At 44.6% G+C, this 20,522-nt stretch overlaps 1 protein-coding gene across 1 annotated transcript in view; it reads left to right on the top strand.

Moving 5' to 3' along the window:
* The window catches only part of NTSR1 (neurotensin receptor 1), a 52,279-nt gene extending 32,487 nt beyond the window's left edge, over positions 1–19,792 (top strand). The window contains exons 2-4 of the mRNA XM_068416448.1: positions 6,303–6,504; positions 17,091–17,181; positions 19,543–19,792. Of these exons, the coding sequence (XP_068272549.1) occupies positions 6,303–6,504; positions 17,091–17,181; positions 19,543–19,792 (543 nt within the window). The remainder of the gene's footprint in view (positions 1–6,302; positions 6,505–17,090; positions 17,182–19,542) is intronic.
* The last annotated feature ends 730 nt before the right edge of the window (positions 19,793–20,522 follow it).

Here is a 20,522-nt window from a genome sequence, read left to right as displayed (position 1 = left end):
AAAACATTGCCCTAAATAGTGTTATGGATAACTAGATCTGAGGAACAAAGCTGAGGTCAGTAAACTGACAGCACACAAATTGACTTTATTGTTGTTTGCAAGCAAAATTGGGTAAATTTAATTAATTTACCTGTAGCTCAATGTACCCAATCTCAGGAAATTAAGAAGGAGGATTTCCTGAAGGCGGAAGGGGGGAAGATTTGAAGCTTTCAGGTTAATGACAACGTGATGGAGGATCATCGCTGTTGCTCTGTCACTTTTTCCTTCCTCCCTCACCAGGTACGGGGAGGCAACAGCCATTCTAGGCCAGAACCTTTCCCTTTTAGCTTCCAGATATCCCTCTTAAATCAGTGGCAGGAGGCCCTAGATTAACTGAAGTGAGATGTACAAGTTCCCCAAACCCATCTTCATTATCTTCATCATCATCATCATCATCATCAAGTGTACTCCTACTGAGGACTTGTTTGGTTTGGTTTTTTTTTTGTCTGGGGTTGGGTTTTAACTGTTTTACTCTTTCATTTTTCTAGATAAACATTCTTTTATCCTTCAGTTTTATCAAGTGATAAAACTGGATATCCATGATGTACAAGGCATTCTGCAACACAGTGGCAAACCTTAAAACCTTCCCATTTGCCCATTCTCCAGTCCATTATTTCCAGGATTTCCTGAATTTCACAACTTTTCTCTCTCTTTGGGAGCTGGAATCAGAAGAACCATTCAGGTTTGAGACTGGTTTTCCCAAAGATCAGGAGAGGAGGACGTTTTCTCTTATGAATAGTTACAATGAAGGTGGTTTTCTGGCATTTACCAAGGTAATGAAGAGCTTTGGAGTCCCCAGGGAGTTTGATACTTAGGTATTATCTTTGTGTACAATTAGGAATAGTAAGCTTTATATCAACCGCTTATGTATGAATCATACTTTTTTGCTATTACTTACGATAAATCTGAAAATACTTTAGGCCACAGGGTTGTAACTATGCACAGAAATGAGATTAAATGATCTCTTCAGGTATCCAGTCAAGCTCAGGAATGCCACCATTGTTCAGTGCTCTGACATCTTTGCCAACCCCTCATGAGCAAGAGACTCATTTAAGTTGTTCTGCATCAGATGTTTTTTTTTCAAATGATTTCTCCATGGAGGGAGATTTATGAATGGGAAAGCTGGTGGAATGTTTTTGCCATAGTGATATGATGGATTTTTTTGTCAGTGTGCAATTTATTTCCATCTGGTCTGTATCTGATTAACTCCTGCAGAGCATGTGATTAATTTAACTTCTCAAGATCATTAGCTGCTCTGCTTTCCCATTATAGTTCCTCAGTGTGGGACCACACACAGGCTTGAAAATGTTACACGTTGGTTATTCTTAATAACTTAATCCACACTGACTGGTCATTCTCTCATGATGGCCATGGATCTAAAGAGAGAAGGGATGTTACCAGGAAAACATCACTACTCTGGAGCAAACACAAAACACTAATGAAAACAGAGTTTAAGCAGATCCTCCTGATCTCAATGCTAGAGCTAAATTAAGCCCTTTGGAAGAGTTCATGTCTGGTGTTAGCCAGAGACAACATCAGAGGCATCCAGCCAACACAGAGAGGGGAGGACCACTGGCCCGTGAGTGGTTCCTGCGTATTACCACCTTATACTAAACAAGCCCTGTTTTGCAGTAGGTTGCAGGTTACTTGCACCTTGCAGACCTCAAACAGTGCATGCTGTCACCGTAAGCCTTGTAGTAACATGCATTTTCTTCTGATATAAATATCTACCAGTACATTTTCTTCCATCACTCACAAACACAGACCTCTCCTGCCCTGTTGTATCTAAGGAATGGCATTTAGCTGATAACGGCTAGATACGTGGCATGAAAATCTGGAAAGCTATGCAAAGATGGGGTTAATTAGATGGTAATTTATTTTCTGGGGGAAAAAAAAAAGCCCTTTGGATTTTTCATCAGATACATCCTGTGAACATCAAACAGGAGTGCCATTGCCAAATGCTCCTTTTGGCATGCCAGCGCCATGTGCCTTTCCCCTTCCTGCTCTGTCTTCCACACGTTGCCGTATCCAGGAGTGTGGCACTGTGCTCATTAAAGGCTGAAGTTATCCGCTGGGTGGTTAAAAAACTGCTAATTCCGGCCACTGAGTGAGATAACTGGTGATTTTGTAAAGCACATTCAGTCAAATAAGATTTTTTTTGGCAGCCGAATGTTGATGTAGCAGAATGTGCTTTTCTGACTGACATATGCTAACAATACTGCCTCCACAGTCAGGGGGAGGATGATTTACTTTTCATTTCCATTGGAAATGAGGGGGACCAGAATGTGGTAGATTGTTAAATCCCAGCAATGTGGTTTAATTGATGTGCTCAAAACCACGAACCAAATGATACCCTGCATCCTCAGTCCTCTCCATCATCACTTCCAGGAAACCAGCAAAGACAGATCTCCTCCTGAAATACTTTTCAGCTCCTTTTGGGTTTCTCAGCCATTTCCCCAGGCATGCCCTCAAGGGGTGGCTGGACCAGAGGAGAGTCTCTGCAATGAGAAATCCTCGCCAGCAGAAAACAGAAAGGCTGACAGCCATTTCCTAGCATTTCCCAGCTGGCAGGCAGGCATGCCGTGGAGAAATGAAGTATGAGAGAAGCTTAGTCAGTGCAGGTGAAGCTTTACCAGCTCACCATCGTCCACATTTCTTCTCCCCATTTTAATTGTCCTTCTCATATCCCTGAAGAGAAGGGGGGAAAAATTGAGCATCCCAGCTCACTGCTGGAAGGTGCCGGAGAAATGGCACTGACAAGAGACCAAGAATTTGTCTCTGCTGTCACCTCATTTATCAGGCAACGAGGGAACATCACTGGTGCCTGCCACGAAACTGCTGTCATAACCCAGAGCTAAAATTGTCCCTAAATCTCAGCTGCCCCTCAGTCTGCGCTGGGAGTCTTGTTCCTGCTGGCAGGGGATCCCGGCTGGTGCTTCGTGGGATGCCCCAGTGCGGTGCACCATGCCGTGCTGCTGCTGCCACCAGCATTTCACGCTTCATTTGCTTTGTGGGACTTCATTTACTTATTTAGAAAAAAGGCCAGCTTGTGGGAAAACACCAAGACGCAAGTTCAAAAATCTTTTACAATCGCAGCCAAGTTAAACACCTCCACTGAAAGTATTTATAATAAAAAAAGCAAAGAACCAGAACTATTCATAATATTATCATTGAAAGAGTTTGGTTGTTCTGTACGAGACAAAACAGGATTTGGTCCTGAGGACTAATCCCATCCCACAGATGCTGCCAGCCTGGTGTTTGAATGGCTTTTAGGACTGCGCTGATTACAGGAGAGACAGCAGCGTGAAAGTGGCTTAGTGTTTCATTCTCTCCTGCCAGTGGCAAACATCGTAGTATTGGATTTTCTTTTTTTTTCATGAGGGTTTAGCACACAGTCACAGGGTGTCTGGTGTTGGTTTTTTTTACACTAGAGAGCAGGCAGTGCTAAGCCTTTCCATGCGCAGCTTTGTGCTTCTGCACTGCGCTCATGCTGCACGTCATGGTGCTGAGAAGAAACCTCGGATCTGGTGGGTTCACACTGCAAACACATCAGTTTTAATGGAGAGGAGAATCCGACTGAACCACACTTGGTGAAGGCAGAGGTATGGCCAGACCACCCTGCTTGTACATCCAAACAAACCTGAACACAGAATTCGTCTATGTCCAGTACCACATAAGCTGTCCTTCCCATGGTGAGCCAACATAAAGCCTGACACTTTCAGGTCAAAAATGAACCTGGACACTGTCTAAATCCTCCTTCCTGAGGCCAGAGCGATCTGTAAAGGTATACAAGGACCCAAAGGCTCCCGTAGGTGTTCACTGACAGCCGTAGCACTTTAGTCCCACCGATGTTAGGAGTTTCAGTGCTGTAAAAAATCCCATTAAACACCTGCACAAGTCTTCCTCCTCCTGAAGACCTCTGTATGTGTAGTCCTGGGATCCCAGACCAGCTCCCCTTGAAGCAGGTGGGAAACTTGCCACTGGCTTTAAAGAGGTGTTTGAGGCTCCAGCAGTGTGCAAAGTCACCTGGAAATGAAGTGTTACTGCACTGCCGTGCACAGTGTGCTGGGGTCCGGGCTCACACAACCCAGCAAGCAGCTCGCCAGAAAAAACACTGTGTACAGAGGGTTTGCAGGAGGGGGATTAGCTTTTCTAGCCTTTACAGTCCTCAAGAGTTTGTGTTTGCAAATAATTCTTTCCACAAATTAAAACCTTCTGCCTCTGGGGAAAATATTGATTTTTTCTATGAGAGTTTTAGACAAATCTTTAGAAAAATCTTCAGAAAAATCTTCAAATAGGCCCTTTCACAGAAAGCATGCAATTTTCACACTTTTACCGTAACAACTCATAAAAGGGTAAGTCAATGCTATTCTAGACAATTTCCCAAGCTCTTTAAAGACTTCATAATACAATTATGGAATGAATCAAGGCTTTAAAGAAAGCTCAGAAAAGGCTTTTTGAGTTCTGCTTAATTCTATTAGGCAAGAGTGATTTATAGCTAGGGCAAAGTTTTTGAACAAAAGCAAATAAACTCTGAAGCTCAGGTGATAGAGTGAAGCATTTCCAGAGTTAAGCATTTCCTTTTGCTGATGTGCAAACATTGTTCAGCAGTAGGAAAGAAGGACATTCAGCTACTAAAGCCATAGAAATAGCAGTGGGGAACTACAGGGCTTATTTCTTAGTCTGATCTAGTAAGTTTGAGCAAGTCATTTCACCCCCGTGTGCACCAACGCAGCCCAGCTGCATCGTGAAGGTTAAATAAATGGAGGAGGTTCTTTACAAGCACACATTACTCTCTCAGTGAAACCGTGTCATTTTGTACCAGCTGAGAACTTGGTCCCCACTGCTTAATGATGTTTCTTTGCAACTAGAGGCGACTCCAAAAGATAACTCTTCTTTATATGCAGGAGGCTGTGAGATGTGTTGGTTTAGAAGCTTGGAAAACTGCTATATATTTAACAAAAGAGGCCATTAACAGCTTGTAATGGTGGGGCGTATCTAGGAGTTTCCTCAGTCCACAGGGGAGCTCTATTATTATTATCACCAGCATAAACGGGAGATGATGTTCTCGCTACGTGGGTTGCGAGAGATGAAACCCAGCTGGTACTTTTGCTGAACGCGTTGAGCTCTGGAGCACAAAGCTGTATAGAGACTTGAGCCATCTAAAGAAAACTTTGGCAACACCACCACTGCCTGTCTTCACTGAAAGAGGAGCTGCATCTTTTTAAAATTTATGAACAAAGAAACTTAAGTTATTCTGATTGCCAGTGCACTCGCTCCCCATATGCTTATGTGCTGCTTATTTCTGTCTTTTATGGATCCCCTGTAGCATCCTGGGAGGGGGTGGTTGGATTTTTTCTCCATTTTTCCCTTCATTTCTGGCATTTCTGAATTCCTACAGAGCAAAGTGACCACAAAGGCACCCAGCCCCTCTGTGCTGCGGGGAGGGTTAGCACAGCAGCTCACCGTCCCACCACGGCAGCCTTGTCACAAACATGCAAGCAAATCCTACACGTGCCGCTGTTTCCCTGGGTTGCTGTTTGTGAAGCTCAGCTCCAGCGGGATTTCTAGACAGTGCAGAAAGTCCTCACAAAGCCTTCCTGCTTTTATTTGACACGAACAGTGACTTCCACTTGATTCAATCACTGCTTAATTTGATCCTCCATTTAATTTTATCAAAACAGTAGTAATCAAATAATTTGTACTAAAAACATTACAACTTCCACTTGTTTATTCCAATCAATTTTAATCCTTTAAGGCACAAGGTTTATTGGATAATTTGATTATGAGATAACAAAACGCTGTCATTAAATCCACAAGGAAAGGGCAGAACACAAAAGAGAAAGTTAAAAAGATCCCAGGGAGTGCTCGTAATAAAGAAAAAATACAATAGCAAACTGTTACTTAAAAGCCACACTACGCACAATGAAAGCTAAGAAGCATCCTGCTGTTACAGAGATGAAAAGATCAATGGCATGTTTCGGTCGAGACATTTCTGGCAATGAACTGCACTGAAAAGGGGAAGACAGCATAACTGGATGTGAATGAATTTGCCTTTTTTGAGTGTTGACCCACGTGAATGAATATATATCAGTGGTGGTTGAGTTTTCCCTCTTTGCAATAAGGCTTCAAAAGCCAAAGCCAGCAGAGTAAGAGGAGGGAACAGAAAGCTTTCCATGGCAGGCTGTTTCTCAATTGCTGAGAAATAAAACACAATCTCCTGCTCCACTGACCCTTGACCGTGCCACATCTCTCCCTCGCAGGTCAACACTTTCATCTCCTTCGTCTTCCCCATGGTCGTCATTTCTGTGCTCAACACCATCATCGCCAACCAGCTCATGGTCATGTTCAAGCAGGCTGCCCAGGAAAACCAGGTCTGCACCATCGGCGGGCAGCAGACGATGCTCAGCATGTCCATGGAGCCCGGCCGCGTGCAAGCCTTGAAGCACGGCGTGAGGGTCCTACGTGAGTATTCACATATTTTGGCATGCAGCTGGCTAGAGGTGTCTTAAGTAAATACGATTTGAAGAGCAATAGGTTGAAATCGGTAAATGCTTTCACCCAAAACATATTTAAAATGAAAATTAGCTCTTTTTGGAAATCCAAATTGCCCCCAAATGCTTTGACATTTGCCAAAATTGTTCAATTCTTGTCCTAGAGATCTGAACTTTGGAAAATAACTTTCTTTTTTCTCTTGGTCTCTTTCCTTCTTCATCTATTTCTTGCTGAGTCACCGGAAGTTTTCTAGGGAATTTTACTATTTTCCACTATTTTCTCTTTCTCCCAGGGTCACTTTTCTGAGTTCTAATCTTCCCTTAAAGGATAAAAAAAAATCTTATAGAGAAAGGAAGCTAAAGAGATATTTGAGTATTATTTAATTAATTGTGCTTAATGGGGGAGAAGTTCATAAATGAAAATTTCAAATTTGAGGAAAAAAACCTATTTCATGTTCTGTGAAATAGAAACAACTTGACAACATCAAGTTTTCCTGTCTCTTTTTCTGTTTCTGGCCAGCTCCAGCCTGAACACCTCTCTTTCAGCCGGTGCTGATTTTAGGCTTTGAGTGTGACCGAGGGACTGATGTAGTTTTAAAACCAAACTTAATTCATGGGATTGGGTTTGATGAGATCAGCTGGAGTGGACACAGCACACTTATCCCCCCTTATCCTGCAGGGGGATAAGAAGTGAGCCTTGCTTCAGCACTGTCCTGGTTTGGCCTTCAAGGATGGGGCCATGCAAGTCCCTTGGTTCCCTGCTATCTTCTTCTGTTTCTTAACGCTTCTGCCTCCTGCCATTAAGTGAGAAGCTGCATTTTCTCACTTGCGCTACAACATCTCACACCTCTCTCTCTCCTTTTAGTGTTGTGTACTCTTTTAACATCAAGAGGAGAGAGGTCTTCATGAATAATAACAGAGAAACCTAAATTTACACCTGCCGTTCCCTGGGCATTGCTCGGCGGTGCTGGAAGAGCATCCCTCATGAACAGGTCCACGTTTCCTCTGACGCGCTGAAAAACAGACCTTTTCTCTGAACAATAACCTTAATTTTATTCTTTTTTCTTCTCCAGGCAAATTTTTGCTTTTGTTATGTACTGCAAAAGCTGAGAGAAGTTAGCAGAAGTGAGGGTGTCCATCTAGAGCCTGAAATGGTGTAAAAGTGGGTCAGACGCAGCCCCACGGGCAGCGATGCGCAGCTATTACGTGCATCTCTGCAGTGCCAGCCCAGCAGCAGGACTGAGCTCCCTTCCCTGCTGGGGAGGCAGTGTGAAAGCAGCCGCTTGCTCCTCTTCTGGACTGAGGAAGACCCAGCAAATAAGAAATCCACCGTCAGTTTTGTCTGTGATTCACCACATCATGCAGAAAGGCTTTTTTTTATCTGGCACGTGTGAGCGCAATCCTGCTTCATCTCATTTTTCAGATGCACTTGATTACTGGAGGTGCTTGATTCATGTTTACTTTTGTCCACCTGTTCCTCGCTACTTTTTTTTTTTTAATAAACCATGAGCTGTCTGAAAAGTAGCAAAAAAATAAACAAGGACGCCCATGATTTATCCTGGGATCCATGGCAGCCAAAACCGTGTACACAGTCTAGGCTAGTTTATGGAAGAGGATGGAAAAAGAAAAACAACACTTGTCCACGCTAATAAAACTGTTGGCACAAAATCAGACCTTCATGAGGGTCAAAGTATTTTCCATTTCTAAAAGTGAACTTTGGGCTGAAGTTCAAAACTTGATTTTAAGTGTGAAATGTTTCAGAACTTGTAAAAGTAGTGCTCAGAAAAGAATTTTTTGCAGTTCATGGTGTGCAGAGCTGTTGGATGAGATCAGAGCAGCAAACACCTTCCTTCCTTCCTCCAGATCTACTGAGATTATGTATTTATTTACATTGAAATAGGAGCTAAAAGTGGTCAGGCTAACGGCGTCGTTCAAAACATCCACAACATCATTTTCCTCCTCTTTCCCAGCATTTAGGTATTTTCTTGGCTCTGTCTGACTTTGGTCATGTACAAAATAATTAGGGAGATCAGGATCAAGGAACATGTCAGCCCTGCTGCCTGGGAGCCAGCTCGTTAATTCATTAAGCGTGTGATTTCTGATTGTAATTCCCTCTCTGCTGTCAGTGTTTCCCAGGTGTCAGGATCCAAATTCAGAGAGCTCGAGGTGCTGGCAGCTTCCCAGCTCTTTTGTGAGGGTAACAGTGCAACGTCTGCACCAGTGCTGCCGCTAAAAATACCTCCTGCCCACAGATTTCATCCCCTCCCTCATCCATCCAATATCCCTTCCATTTCTCCAGTTATAAACCACCTCCATTTTTTGTTATTATTCCTTGGCTGTGTTGTAGTGCTGGGAAGCTGAGTCTCTTGGGTGCTGTGTGATGCTTCACGGAAGGGTGAAGCTTCTCTGATAGCACAGCCTGATGTGCCAATCATTTGGCAAGGCAGAAAACTTCCTAAATAAACCCTAAACACACACATGCACACACGCACCCTTCCGAAGAAGCACCCTTCAGCAGGTAAAACCTCACATACACTGCCCAGACCATTGCATCTTGTATCCAGACATAGAGAGGCAATCTAAATCTTCTCAGTCTCACATTTCCCAACAGCTGCTCAAAAATCAGGGCACATTTGAGATTGGTTCAAGCTGAAAACAATGTTTGGCCAATGTATCTTCTCAGAAGGGGACAGTTTTGTGACATAGACTAATTGTCCCCATCAGTGCACCAGCCTGCAGCCCATTCTCCTCTGAGCAGCCTTCAACACCTCCCCGACTGCCTGTCAGGTCGGTTCCCACCATGGATGGAAGGAAGGAGTTACTGAATGGCACAGCTGAGCTCTGACAACGTTGAGACAAACTGATGGACACCAAGGGGAGGCTTTGCACGTCCCTGGGTGGACGTTGGCTAAGCCCATTAAAATGCAATCAGTTCCAGGTAGCATTTGCTCCATTACAGAAGCTGCTTAGCGAAAGCAATTATAAAGCACTTAGAGAGGTTTAACCAATTAAAAGAATATCGTTCAGTCTCCCACAGCTGTCTGGGTGATGCCTCCGCAAGATGCTTTTGAGGAGATGAAGTCAAACCACATTTTTTTTACCGAACATCAAAGAATTTTAAAATTATGATTTCAGGGTCTCTGTATTTCTTCAAGTAATACTAGACAAATGCCAAATGTTAATGAAGTATCCATACGGCGTGCATTTCATTAATGTGTGCATGAATAACTCCCCTTCTGAACAAGTGTTTTAAGGAGTTCATTAATTTCTTTTCACTGATGTTCCAAGTTGGAGAGATCTGTTTGAGGAGGAAAATATTGCTATGGGATTTAGTGTAACCATCCCGCAAACAGGAGAAACAAATAGCTCGTACTTTGCAGCCACAATACACAGAAGAGCACCAGTCTGAAAACCTGCTCCTTAAACAGTTGTATTTCGTAATTCCTGTATTCTAAGGAAATCAGATTTGTCCATGAATCATTTCTTATGCAAGAAAGGCACTAAATTCATGGCAGTTTGTATCCCTAGTAAAAAGTCTGAGCAACTCCAAGTGGGGTTTAGCAAAACCCCTGTGGCATTAAGCGTGAGTGGAAGCTGAGTTTGACAGCTGAAGTGTCACGTGGAGATTCGGGAGGATAAATTAGCTCTATAACGGTTGTATATATTTCTCAGAGATGTTTGTACGTGTAGGTTTACTTTACAGCCTGCCAAGTGACATAAAGAGAGCAGTATCGGAGCGCTGTATAAACACCCTCTGAGGAGCAGAAAGGGACCACGGCTGCACCTCTCAGGACAGGGAGACTCTTTTTTCTCCTCTCCCAAACACGTCCCTTCGCTGGCACTGCAGCCCGGGCTGGTGAGCCATTTCTGCTGGGATTCAGGCTCTTGTGGCTGCATCTCTAAAGACAACTCTAGGGCTGGTCATGCCCAGCAAGCAGATTTTCCAGGTGTTAAACCCTGTCCATATGAGTGTTTAAAAAGCTAACTGATGTGTTTTTAAACATAAAGTCTGGCCAGGGCCTTAGTCACTGCAGAAGCATGTGGTAAATACAGCCCCAGGGTCCATCTGCAGCAGAAACCATTCGAGGAGGAACAAAGGACACGTGAAACTGAAAACTGGAGAGGAAAGGGGCTGCAGAGGATGCCAGTTCAGGTTATACCTGATTTACTGAATAGAAAGAGCCTTGAACCTGGTGAGGAGAAGACAGGAGCCCTTTCCTGTCCTCCAAAGGGGAAATTTTCTTTCTTCTTCCTTCTCCTCCAAACACCCGGACGTCCCTGGTGGGAATGGCACAAACGAAGTTTAAATGGAATCAAGCAACTACTTCTTTCTTTTCCCAAAAATTAATTAACTTAGAAGGAAACTGAAGAAGACACCCTGGTTTGCACTGTCTCATCAGGGACGTGCTGCTTGGACCCTGTTCTTGGGATAGCTTTTAACCTTCATTTTCTGCCTTGCTCCTTATGGGTGAAACTGGTGCCAGTGGATGACTTAATCACGAGCGTGAGCAGGGACAGGAATTCGCATCTATTTTCAAATCTATTGGCTGAAGCCATTGAAAATCAGGACTGGAGAATATAGTCTGAGTAAAATACGTTGGTTTGGCATGCCAAAAGGTTTTTCTATTCACTCTGCTGTCTCTCTGCCATTAACAAAGAAGTATTTAGGGGAACGTGGCTCCTTTCAAGAAAGATAGCATCTTCTACACCTTAATCCAAAAAAGAGACAATCCTCCCACAGCAGGAAAAAAAAGAAGGAAAAGGATACAGAAGGACGAAAAGCAGATCTCTGGCTGCTGGGAATGGAAATTAAGGAGTCAAATTTAATGTTTACACTGCTCAGTAATATGTGCAAGAGCAGAGGAGGATTGTATCCAGCAAATGCTGCGTGTTTTTCAGTGGTGTCTAAATGAGCTGACGGCTCCCCAGGTCCATAGTTATTCCCAGTTTCTCCTTCTTTGCTCTCCTGAGTACTACTGGTACATACTGGTGGTCCCCAATGTCCGCTGGTTGTTATAGACTTTTATGGAAATCCTTTCTTCTGCAGCCTTGTGACCCAAATGCCAGCATAAGCAGTTTTAATTTTACTAGGCTCATACCCACCCTTGCAGCTGCCACAATCCCTAGTTTGGGGGCCTGCTGCTATAAATATTGCCTGCGACCTGTCAGGTAGTTCATCATGTTAATATAAATAGTGCCTTGAGGTTTAACTAGGCAGTGCCAGCTACATCTGCACTTGGCCCGGCTTTCACCATCTCTCATATCAAACGGCACGGTGACTCTTGCTCCCCTTTGTGAGAGATTCTTTTGTAATGGCATTGACTAAATAATATATAAAACCTAGGAACTTTGAATACACAAGGGCTGTTTCTGCAGAAATCAGCATTAATGCAAATCCCTGCCATGAGCCCCATAACACTGTCTTATATGTTACTAGTACCAGCTGGAGCGTGCATTCCTTGGGCAGCGTTGGAGACACACGGCTGCTGGTGAGCTGAAATGCAGCAAAGGCTGAGAGATGTTGTTCAGATCACAGAATCACAGAAACAATCAGGTTGGAAGAGCCCTCTGGGATCATCGAGTCCAACCATTGCCCTGACACCACCATGTCAACTAGACCATGGCACTAAGTGCCATGTCCAGTCTTTTCTTAAACACCTCCAGAGATGGTGACTCCACCACCTCCCTGGGCAGCCCCTTCCAATGTCAAAAGACCCCTTCTGAGAAGAAATGCTTCCTAATGTCCAACCTGAACCTCCCCTGGTGAAGCTTGAGGCTGTGTCCTCTTGTCCTATCGCTAGTTGCCTGGGAGAAGAGGCCGACTCCCACCCCGCTACAACCTCCCTTCAGGTAGTTGTAGACTGCACTAAGGTCACCTCTGAGCCTCCTCTTCTCCAGGCTAAACACCTCCAGCTCCCTCAGCCATTCCTCATAGGTCAGACCCTCCAGACCCTTCCCCAGCTTGGTCGCCCTCCTCTGGACTCGCTCCAACACCCCAACATCTTTCTTGAAGTGCGGGGCCCAGAACTGGACACTGTATTCAAGGTGCAGCCTCACCAGTGCCCAGTACAGAGGGACGATCACTTCCCTAGACCGGCTGGCTACACTATTCCTAATAGAGGCCAGGATGACATTGGCCTTCTTGGCCACCTGGGCACACTGCTGGCTCATGTTTCGCTGGCTGTCGAGCAGCACCCCCAGGTCTCTTTCTGCCGGGCCGCTTGCTATGGGTCATACCCAGACAGCTCCTACCTTTGCTCAGAAATTACAGCATGCTGTTCCCCAGCTGTATGCATTTCAGCTCCCCTTGAAATGCAGAGAAAAAGAAATGAGCCAAAGTAATCTGAACAAAACTATCAAGGAAGGATGGATCTGAGCTCCTTTGGAGGCCTTAGCAACAGTGGAGGTGGATGAAAGAGGGAGCAGCATCTCTTTTCTCCCTTTCCTGGAGAGAAAGGAGGAGAGGACGGAGGAATACTCTCACCGAGGACCACCCCGGAGCCACAGGGCTGTGACTCAGCACAACCCTGGAAGGGATGGGAGAGGTAAAGCAAGGAGGAAAACACTATCCAAGTGCTTTGTACTGCAGCAGATCCCTGGGGTCCCGTGTGAACCGGCAGCGGTGGCATATTACCCATCGCCTTCCCAGTGTTCTGAGTCACACTGAGCCTCCGACGGCCCCAGAAGAGGGACAGGAGGCTGAAAATCCCTCCCGAGTTTGGCTCCCACACTCAGCCGAGTTGGCCGCCAAGCAGTCACCAGGGCCTTTTTACACATGAAATATTGCTCCGTGCTCATGCTAACCCAACGTGAGTTTTTCAAGACGTTGGCCCTGGAGAAGGGCTGTCTCCCAGCCTCAGCCACAGGATACACACAAGGTAAAATAAAATACTCAGTGCAACCTAATATAATTTAACTTCCAGGATTGCTTCCACATCCAGTTTAGTCTGAAAATCAGGACTGGCACAGTTTAAATCTTTTTTTGCACAATGAAAAAGATGTCACTCAAAATTTATGTTTCCTTCTGCAGGACTTCCTGCGCGATAAACAAACAAGGGCTCGTCCTCCGCCGCCTCTCCTTCCTCTCTCCCCTTCTTCCCTGGGATGCGGTTCAAACAGACAGAGAATAGAGCCACTATAACACTAAATAGAAAGCCACAGGACGCAATAATTCAGGTTTTAATACACTTTTAAATTGGGAGTTCAATTTAGAAGGGAAATGAAGATGCAGCTGGGTGGAAGAATCATTCCCCCGCACCCCTGGCCCACCAGGGTTGGCTTGTTCAGGTCCCCTCTCCGCTCCCCAGCCCTGGGCTCGCAGGTTTGGCACCTTGTTTGCTCAAATGTGGGAAAAATATGAAGTTCATACAGCAGCCCTGCTCCTATTAAAACCCCATTGAATTAATTAGAAGTGAGGGATGGGTCTGATTTATTTTTAGTTCAAAAAATAGAGGCAGGAAATCTCCAACCTCACAAACACCATTCCGGACAGTCACCCCCACCACACGTTGGTCCAAATCCTTCCCCAGGCAGTGCTCAGCTGCACCAGGCTGACCTGCCCCATCTTACTCCACCAAAGAAACCCATGTGTGAAGCCAAGAGATGATGAAGAACGGGTCCTAGGAGCCAGTAACAATAATAAAAAAATCATTTCGGCAGCCACTTTTCCCATCATTTGTTTTACAACTCATCTGCTTTAATAAGCATGTGCCTGGGGAGGCACAAGACAGCAGCACTGGGTATCAGGCAGAAAAGGGCATGTTCACGCTGTGTTAGATGAAAGTTAACACGTTGCTGTGTTTCAAATTCATCCCTGGGGAGGGGACCCAACAGGGCAGGATTGCCACCCTAAATCTGCTTGATCCCTGGTATGATAAAATGGAAACATACGGATTAAGGCTGACACATACAGGTCAGGGTCTCCTGATCTGCGCGGCAGAGGCTGGCGGCACAGAGCCGCACAGCGTGCTGCCCAGCTGGGGTTTCCAAATCAGACCATAAGTGTCTCCAATGCGCTTAGCTATGTGTTTAATAGAGTTTTAATTGCAGAGTGATTGCATGTGATATTACAGAATTACCACAGATTACTTAATTGACTATTCATTTGCTGAGGTTAAGCAGACATTTCTCTCAATATGCGTTTTTGCTGCTATAGATCCCTGCCACCATATTATTCAGCATAGCCCTGTCTGAGCAACAGAAGCAGAGATCCTTTACCAGGAGAAAACCACTTTCATTTAACGTGTTGGTAAATTTAACAGGCAGATGTGTGAGACTCTAAAAATTGGCTGTAGAAAGAATCCAGATCCTGCCGTTCTTAAAGAGCTGCATGCAGGGGTAAGCAGCTGGGAAGTGCCAGTGCGTGGAGGTTTCTGCAAAAATTATGATGTGCACAAATGAACTCGTGTTGGGAGCCATTTGGGAAGCTGCTTTCACAGCCTGAAAATCCAGCTAATCCTGTACAGGCACTGGGAAAGCAGATGGACTGAAGCTGAGATGTTGGCTTGTTCCTGTTGGCTCGAGGCTGGTGGATGGAGAGGGAGAGGCTGGAGAATATCGCTTCTTGTGTGGCTCCTGGGTTGGATCTCCTGGGGAGTCATGGGTGGACTGCTCCATGCAGGGCAAACCAAAGGTCCATCCGACAGAGAAATTGATTTCTGGAGGTGGCCAAAAGCAGGTACCCAGAAATGTGGAAGAGCAAAGCAGGCATCCAGCGCTCCCTCCGAGCTTCCTGGTGGACCTCCCCACTTCTCCTGTGCCACATATCATTTCTGGGCTGTCCCCATCAAAGTCCAAGCAAAGCTCCTCAGGGCAAGATCAAACGCAGGTCAACTTCATTCACTTGATGGCGTCTGAAGAGCTGCAGGCCATCTAGTGATGAATTAATCTGCGATCACAATGACCATATAGCAGCCAAAAATATTCAGATTGAAATAATGACTTCACTTGGACAAGAGAATAAAGACAGACCTTCTAGCCTTCTTTCCAAAACATGTGCCTTCAGCTGCCTAAAACTTTGTCGAATAAATGGCTTTTGCAGCATTCCTGGAAGATGCTCTCATACATCATGCAGGCTGATGCTAAAAGAATATAACTGTCTCCATTGTTAGTTATGTGTTTAATAAATAGATAGCACATGGAGTTGGAATAAGGCTGTAAGTACGGAGCTGGACACCAGAAATTATTTAATTTCTGTGCAAATTAGGCAGTGACTCTGTCAGTGACGGCACCCACATAACAGAGCACAGACTCCTCCTTCCCCGCTGTGTTACTGAAGCCTCCCCTGTGCTTCAGTATGATGGGGAGATGCAATCACAGACAGACTTGCTCCTCCTGGACCACGTTTTTCAAGGGAAACACATCTTCTGCATATCTCCTGTATGAGCTATGACATAGACCCTGTGGGATGACAGCGTCTGGGTTTGGGACATATCCACATAAATATTTTCAATCCCAAGGCAGAAGAAAAAGCAGCCTTTGCCTCCACGTGCCAAATCCACATTGCACTGGTGGTGCGTAGCTCTGTAAGAGAGCTTTGCTGCTTCCTAGCCCTGTACAGGTCACATAAAGGACAAGAGTGATGCAGCCCTTATTCTCTGTTGAGCAAATTTGTGATAAAAAATTAACATAATTATTTTACTTAGCCTTGATTTTCTTCTTGTCTTTTATTGTGTTATGTTTTAACTGAGATTTCTTTATTTCCTGCTATGATGCTGCCAGAATCCTGTCATTTCTTACAGAGGTTGAAACGCATATTACAAAAGGAAACAAATCTTTCCCTTGAGTGCCTAATATATCTACTTTTTAATCTAGATTGACAAACACACTCTACCAACAGCACATTTAACCTGCAGAGTTGTTGCATTTTATTTTCCATTGCTTGATGTCCCTCGGCAGGAATCTGGAAAGGAAAAAAAACATATCATCTTTCTGTGCTTACCCTTTAATTAATCATTTTTATTATGGCAACGTCCAGACCCAAACGTCTTGTAATCACTGTCTCAGGTATTGCACAAGCACAGAACAGCAGGACGAGCCCTGCCACCAGCAAGCAGCTCCTGAGGCTGTTTAATGATCCCCAGCACCGCGGGGACTGCGGCCAGTGGCTCCGCGTAACAAACTAATGGGATTATGGTGTCCCTGGCTCCCTGTCTACCTGGATGAAAAACATACACTAACTGTCTCTGCGAGTACTTGGGACAAAATACCCAGTGCCACAAGGGCATGAAACACAAGGACAGATGCAAATACAGTTTTGTTTAAGCCAGGGTCTGAACTAGGCATCATCAGTCCTTTATCTGTACCATACCTTCTTTTGCTCATAGTGCCACTGCCCCCCTGCTTATTGCTGTTCTCTATTATTTCTTGTTTTTACAGACATTTGCAGGCTGGTTGTTCCTCAGGGTTATTAATTCTTTGCACAACAGCAATAGAAGAACTAAGTGGGGCTTTAGGAAAACAGTTTACAGTGATAAACACCACACAGACAGGTCCCTTTTTCACCCCCGATGAAGAATTGCTCATGAAAAGTAATTGTTTTTTTTTAATACCTTGCAGGTGCTGTGGTGATTGCCTTCGTGGTCTGTTGGCTCCCTTATCACATACGGCGTCTCATGTTTTGCTATGTCCCCTCCAGTCACTGGACAGAGTGAGTCACGACTCGGGGGACGAGCTCCCCCCATGCCAGGATGGGGTGTGGGGTCAGGTGGGAGCTGGGGCACCACCAGACTTGGGGATGGAGGTGGGGAGCTGGGAGCAAAGGTGTTCTCCACGCAAGAGGTTAAAGCCTCAACCTCCTAACTGTTGTTTTGGTTTTTTCTTTTGGATTCCTTACCATGATTGCCAGTCAAATTAAGAGTCTAGTTTTATCATCTAAATCCCCCAGGTGTGGGTGGAGGAAGCATTAGCTTGAACCAAAATGCATCAGCATGCCCTCCCTCCTTCTGTGGCTGTGACCACAGACTTGCCCCCGTTACCAACAGCAATGGATATTCACCTCTGACAGTCCTTGATGAAATGACATTTGGACAGGGGGGTTTTATAGCTCCAAAGGGGATTGCTGTCTCCATGGCGGAGATATCGATCACTGGCCCTGAGATGGAGCAGCTCCTGTCAACACACAATTCAGCTCCACAACGCCACATTGCCTTAGTGACAGGAGAGATTACACGGGTGGGAAAATAACTGCTCTGCTCACTGAGTGTGGGGCAGGTTATTTACTGGGTTTAGCAGGGAGTGGATCAAAATTAAATACTAGTGGTTGCCACTGATTAGAAAATGTCCAAATTCACAGAGAATTTAGGGATAATTGCACGCCTACGCTGACTGCATGTGCGCTGTTCACAGATGTGTAAGGACACACAAGCAGCTCCATGCATCCTTTCTGCCACGTCAGGCCAGATTCCTCAGCAAAGCAGCCATGGAACTGATTGTTCATTTTAAATACACAATTAAGCATTAATGCTGTCTGGGGATATACACCAGGGTAGCCTGAGATGCCATGAGATGCACTCAGTCTTTTCTCCCGTGCTGTTACGCCCCTCTCCTCCCTGGGACCGGATCTGTTTCCTGCAATGAACACAAAAAGAAAGAAAAATCTACAATACCAAAAAGCAAAGCAACTATGAGACATTAAAATTTCATAAACTCCAAGCACAAAAAATAGTAATTTATGATATAGCAGTCTACTGAATGGAATTGTGCATCCATCCGTAGTAAAAACCAAACGCAATCCTCAAGCATGAGAACAGAGCTCTAGGCACACACCGGGACAAACCGTTGTTTGTTGTTTGCTTTCCTATATGAAAAGCACTTAAAGCAGCAATCAATTATGTAACGACTGCATTCGCTTTACACAAGAGGGGCAGAGAAGTCTGTCTGCAGTTAGTGTGAATTAATGCATTGTAGTTGTATTCACATTTTTTTTTTCTTCTTTGAAAAGCCATAAGCAATTTTAGGAAAACATTGAATTTACAGGCATGTTGTGAATGGTGAACTATCAGTATGGTAGCTAATCAAGAGCTTGCAGCAGCTTGACATGTTCATTTATAAATGCATGTGCCTGCACCTGAAGAAGAGATATTTTTGCTATATTAATTCGTCACAACTACGTAGAGAAACTCTGCATGGAGGAGCTGGGTGGGCCATGCAGTACTTGGCAGTGCTGAGAGGGTGTGGAGGGACTGGTGATGTACTCCAGCACACATCTATTTATCTTTTGTTAGACATTGCTCAGACTAACAAAAAGGTCTGCAGTTTCCACTGAGAAAAATGATCCTGGGGAACATATTCTTGAAAATGAGACCTATGTTGTTTATAAACCATTTACCAGCTCAGAGCTGTTGGTCTCAGTTGTCCCAAGGAAAGATATTTCCAAAAGAAAAAAAATAACTGAGTATTTGCAGCCAATTCTAGTTGAAAACATTATATTGTGATGGTCAGGATAAGTTTCAAAAGCATGCTATCATCAGCTTGCCCCCAGAATAGAGAATGCTCTCCTAGATTACAGACAAATCCCAACCCAGGGACCCACTGAATGAGTTGATGCAGCTCTCACTGCCGGGAGGAGGAGAGCGCTGCATCTGTTACTGGATCTTGGCTCTTCTGCAGGCTCTGTAGATCAGAACTGCAGCCAGAAAAGTCAAGCTAATGTATATGCATGACACAGACACAAATTTCCATCTGGCTTCTCAGTTGCACACATGTCTAGTTTTGAAGACAAAATGAACGCAGGAGGTAAATATCACATCCGGCCCCAGGGCATACGTAAGTTTCTAACTGTTAATTATTGGAGAAAGACCTTTACAGAGGCATTTGACCTACGTTTAGCCATAGGAAAACATAGATGTTTTCCTGGTGGCTCATGCACTGACTCCCACTGGTAAGCTCATGTCCCCAGCCAAGAAAGGTTAACTGAAAAAACAGCTCAAGTTTTTCTCACCCTTGTGACTGAATTATTTCAGTTCTCCACACTCTACTTAGGTTTTTTTTCTTTCATCTGTTCTTCTAGTTTCCTTTTCAACTTCTACCACTACTTCTACATGCTGACAAACGTCCTCTTCTACGTCAGTTCGGCCATCAACCCCATCCTCTACAACCTGGTGTCTGCAAACTTCCGACAGATCTTCCTCTCTACGCTCACACTCGTGTGCCTGCCATGGAGGAAGAAGAAGAAACGACTGGCCTTCACCAGGAAATCCAACAGCATCTCAAGCAACCACACATTTTCCAGCCAGGTCACAAGGGAAACTACATACTGAAGCCAAAGGAGGAAGGGAAATGCATTTCATCGTGGAGTCAAAGCTTGAGAGAGACCACTGTGACTTTCATTTATGGTCTCCAAATTCACATAACACAAATGTGTTTAGCAAAGTCATTGTTGTTGGAAAAATAGGCTTCGTTCTGCCAGTAACTTTGAGGTTATTTTAAAGCATTGGCTTTGCCTCTTGTGAGTAATGTCTAAATGTTTTGTAACTTCAGCCTGGCCTAAATCCAGGTGCAGTGTTAACTGGGAAGCCAAAATAGGTTAAACTTAGGCAAAACCATACTGCATTTCATCCTTTTCTCAATGCAGAGATGCCATGTTCACATCCAAGGGTTTGAGATCACGTCTCTTGGTGGCACTGAGCAGAGTCTGATGAGGAGAAAGCAGTTTTGAACAGAAAAGGATGGTTTTTGAAAATGGACATGCTCATCTATGGCATGTTCAACGAACGAGGAGTGAAAACTCAGGGAGCCAGGTGGTTATTTTAGAAATATATCTAAATTGTGATTAATATGAGCTAGGTGCTCAAGAGAGCCGCTCAGGCTCCTTGAAATTAAATAACAACAGATGATGCCTTACCTAGATGAGGGTGGCTGTGGCCTGGGAGAATGGGGGTCATCTTTCACTTTAGGGCATATACAGTGCCTGGCACAGTGAACCCCCTCTCTCGCTAGTATTGGTGCTGCAACACCAATAAATAACAAAGTCTCTGGCAAAGAGTCAGT

Source organism: Nyctibius grandis, chromosome 19 (genome assembly GCF_013368605.1).
Source record: "Nyctibius grandis isolate bNycGra1 chromosome 19, bNycGra1.pri, whole genome shotgun sequence".
Classification (NCBI taxonomy): Eukaryota; Metazoa; Chordata; class Aves; order Nyctibiiformes; family Nyctibiidae; genus Nyctibius; species Nyctibius grandis.
Note: the sequence above shows the minus strand (reverse complement) of the source record. Positions and strands in the feature narration are given on the sequence as shown.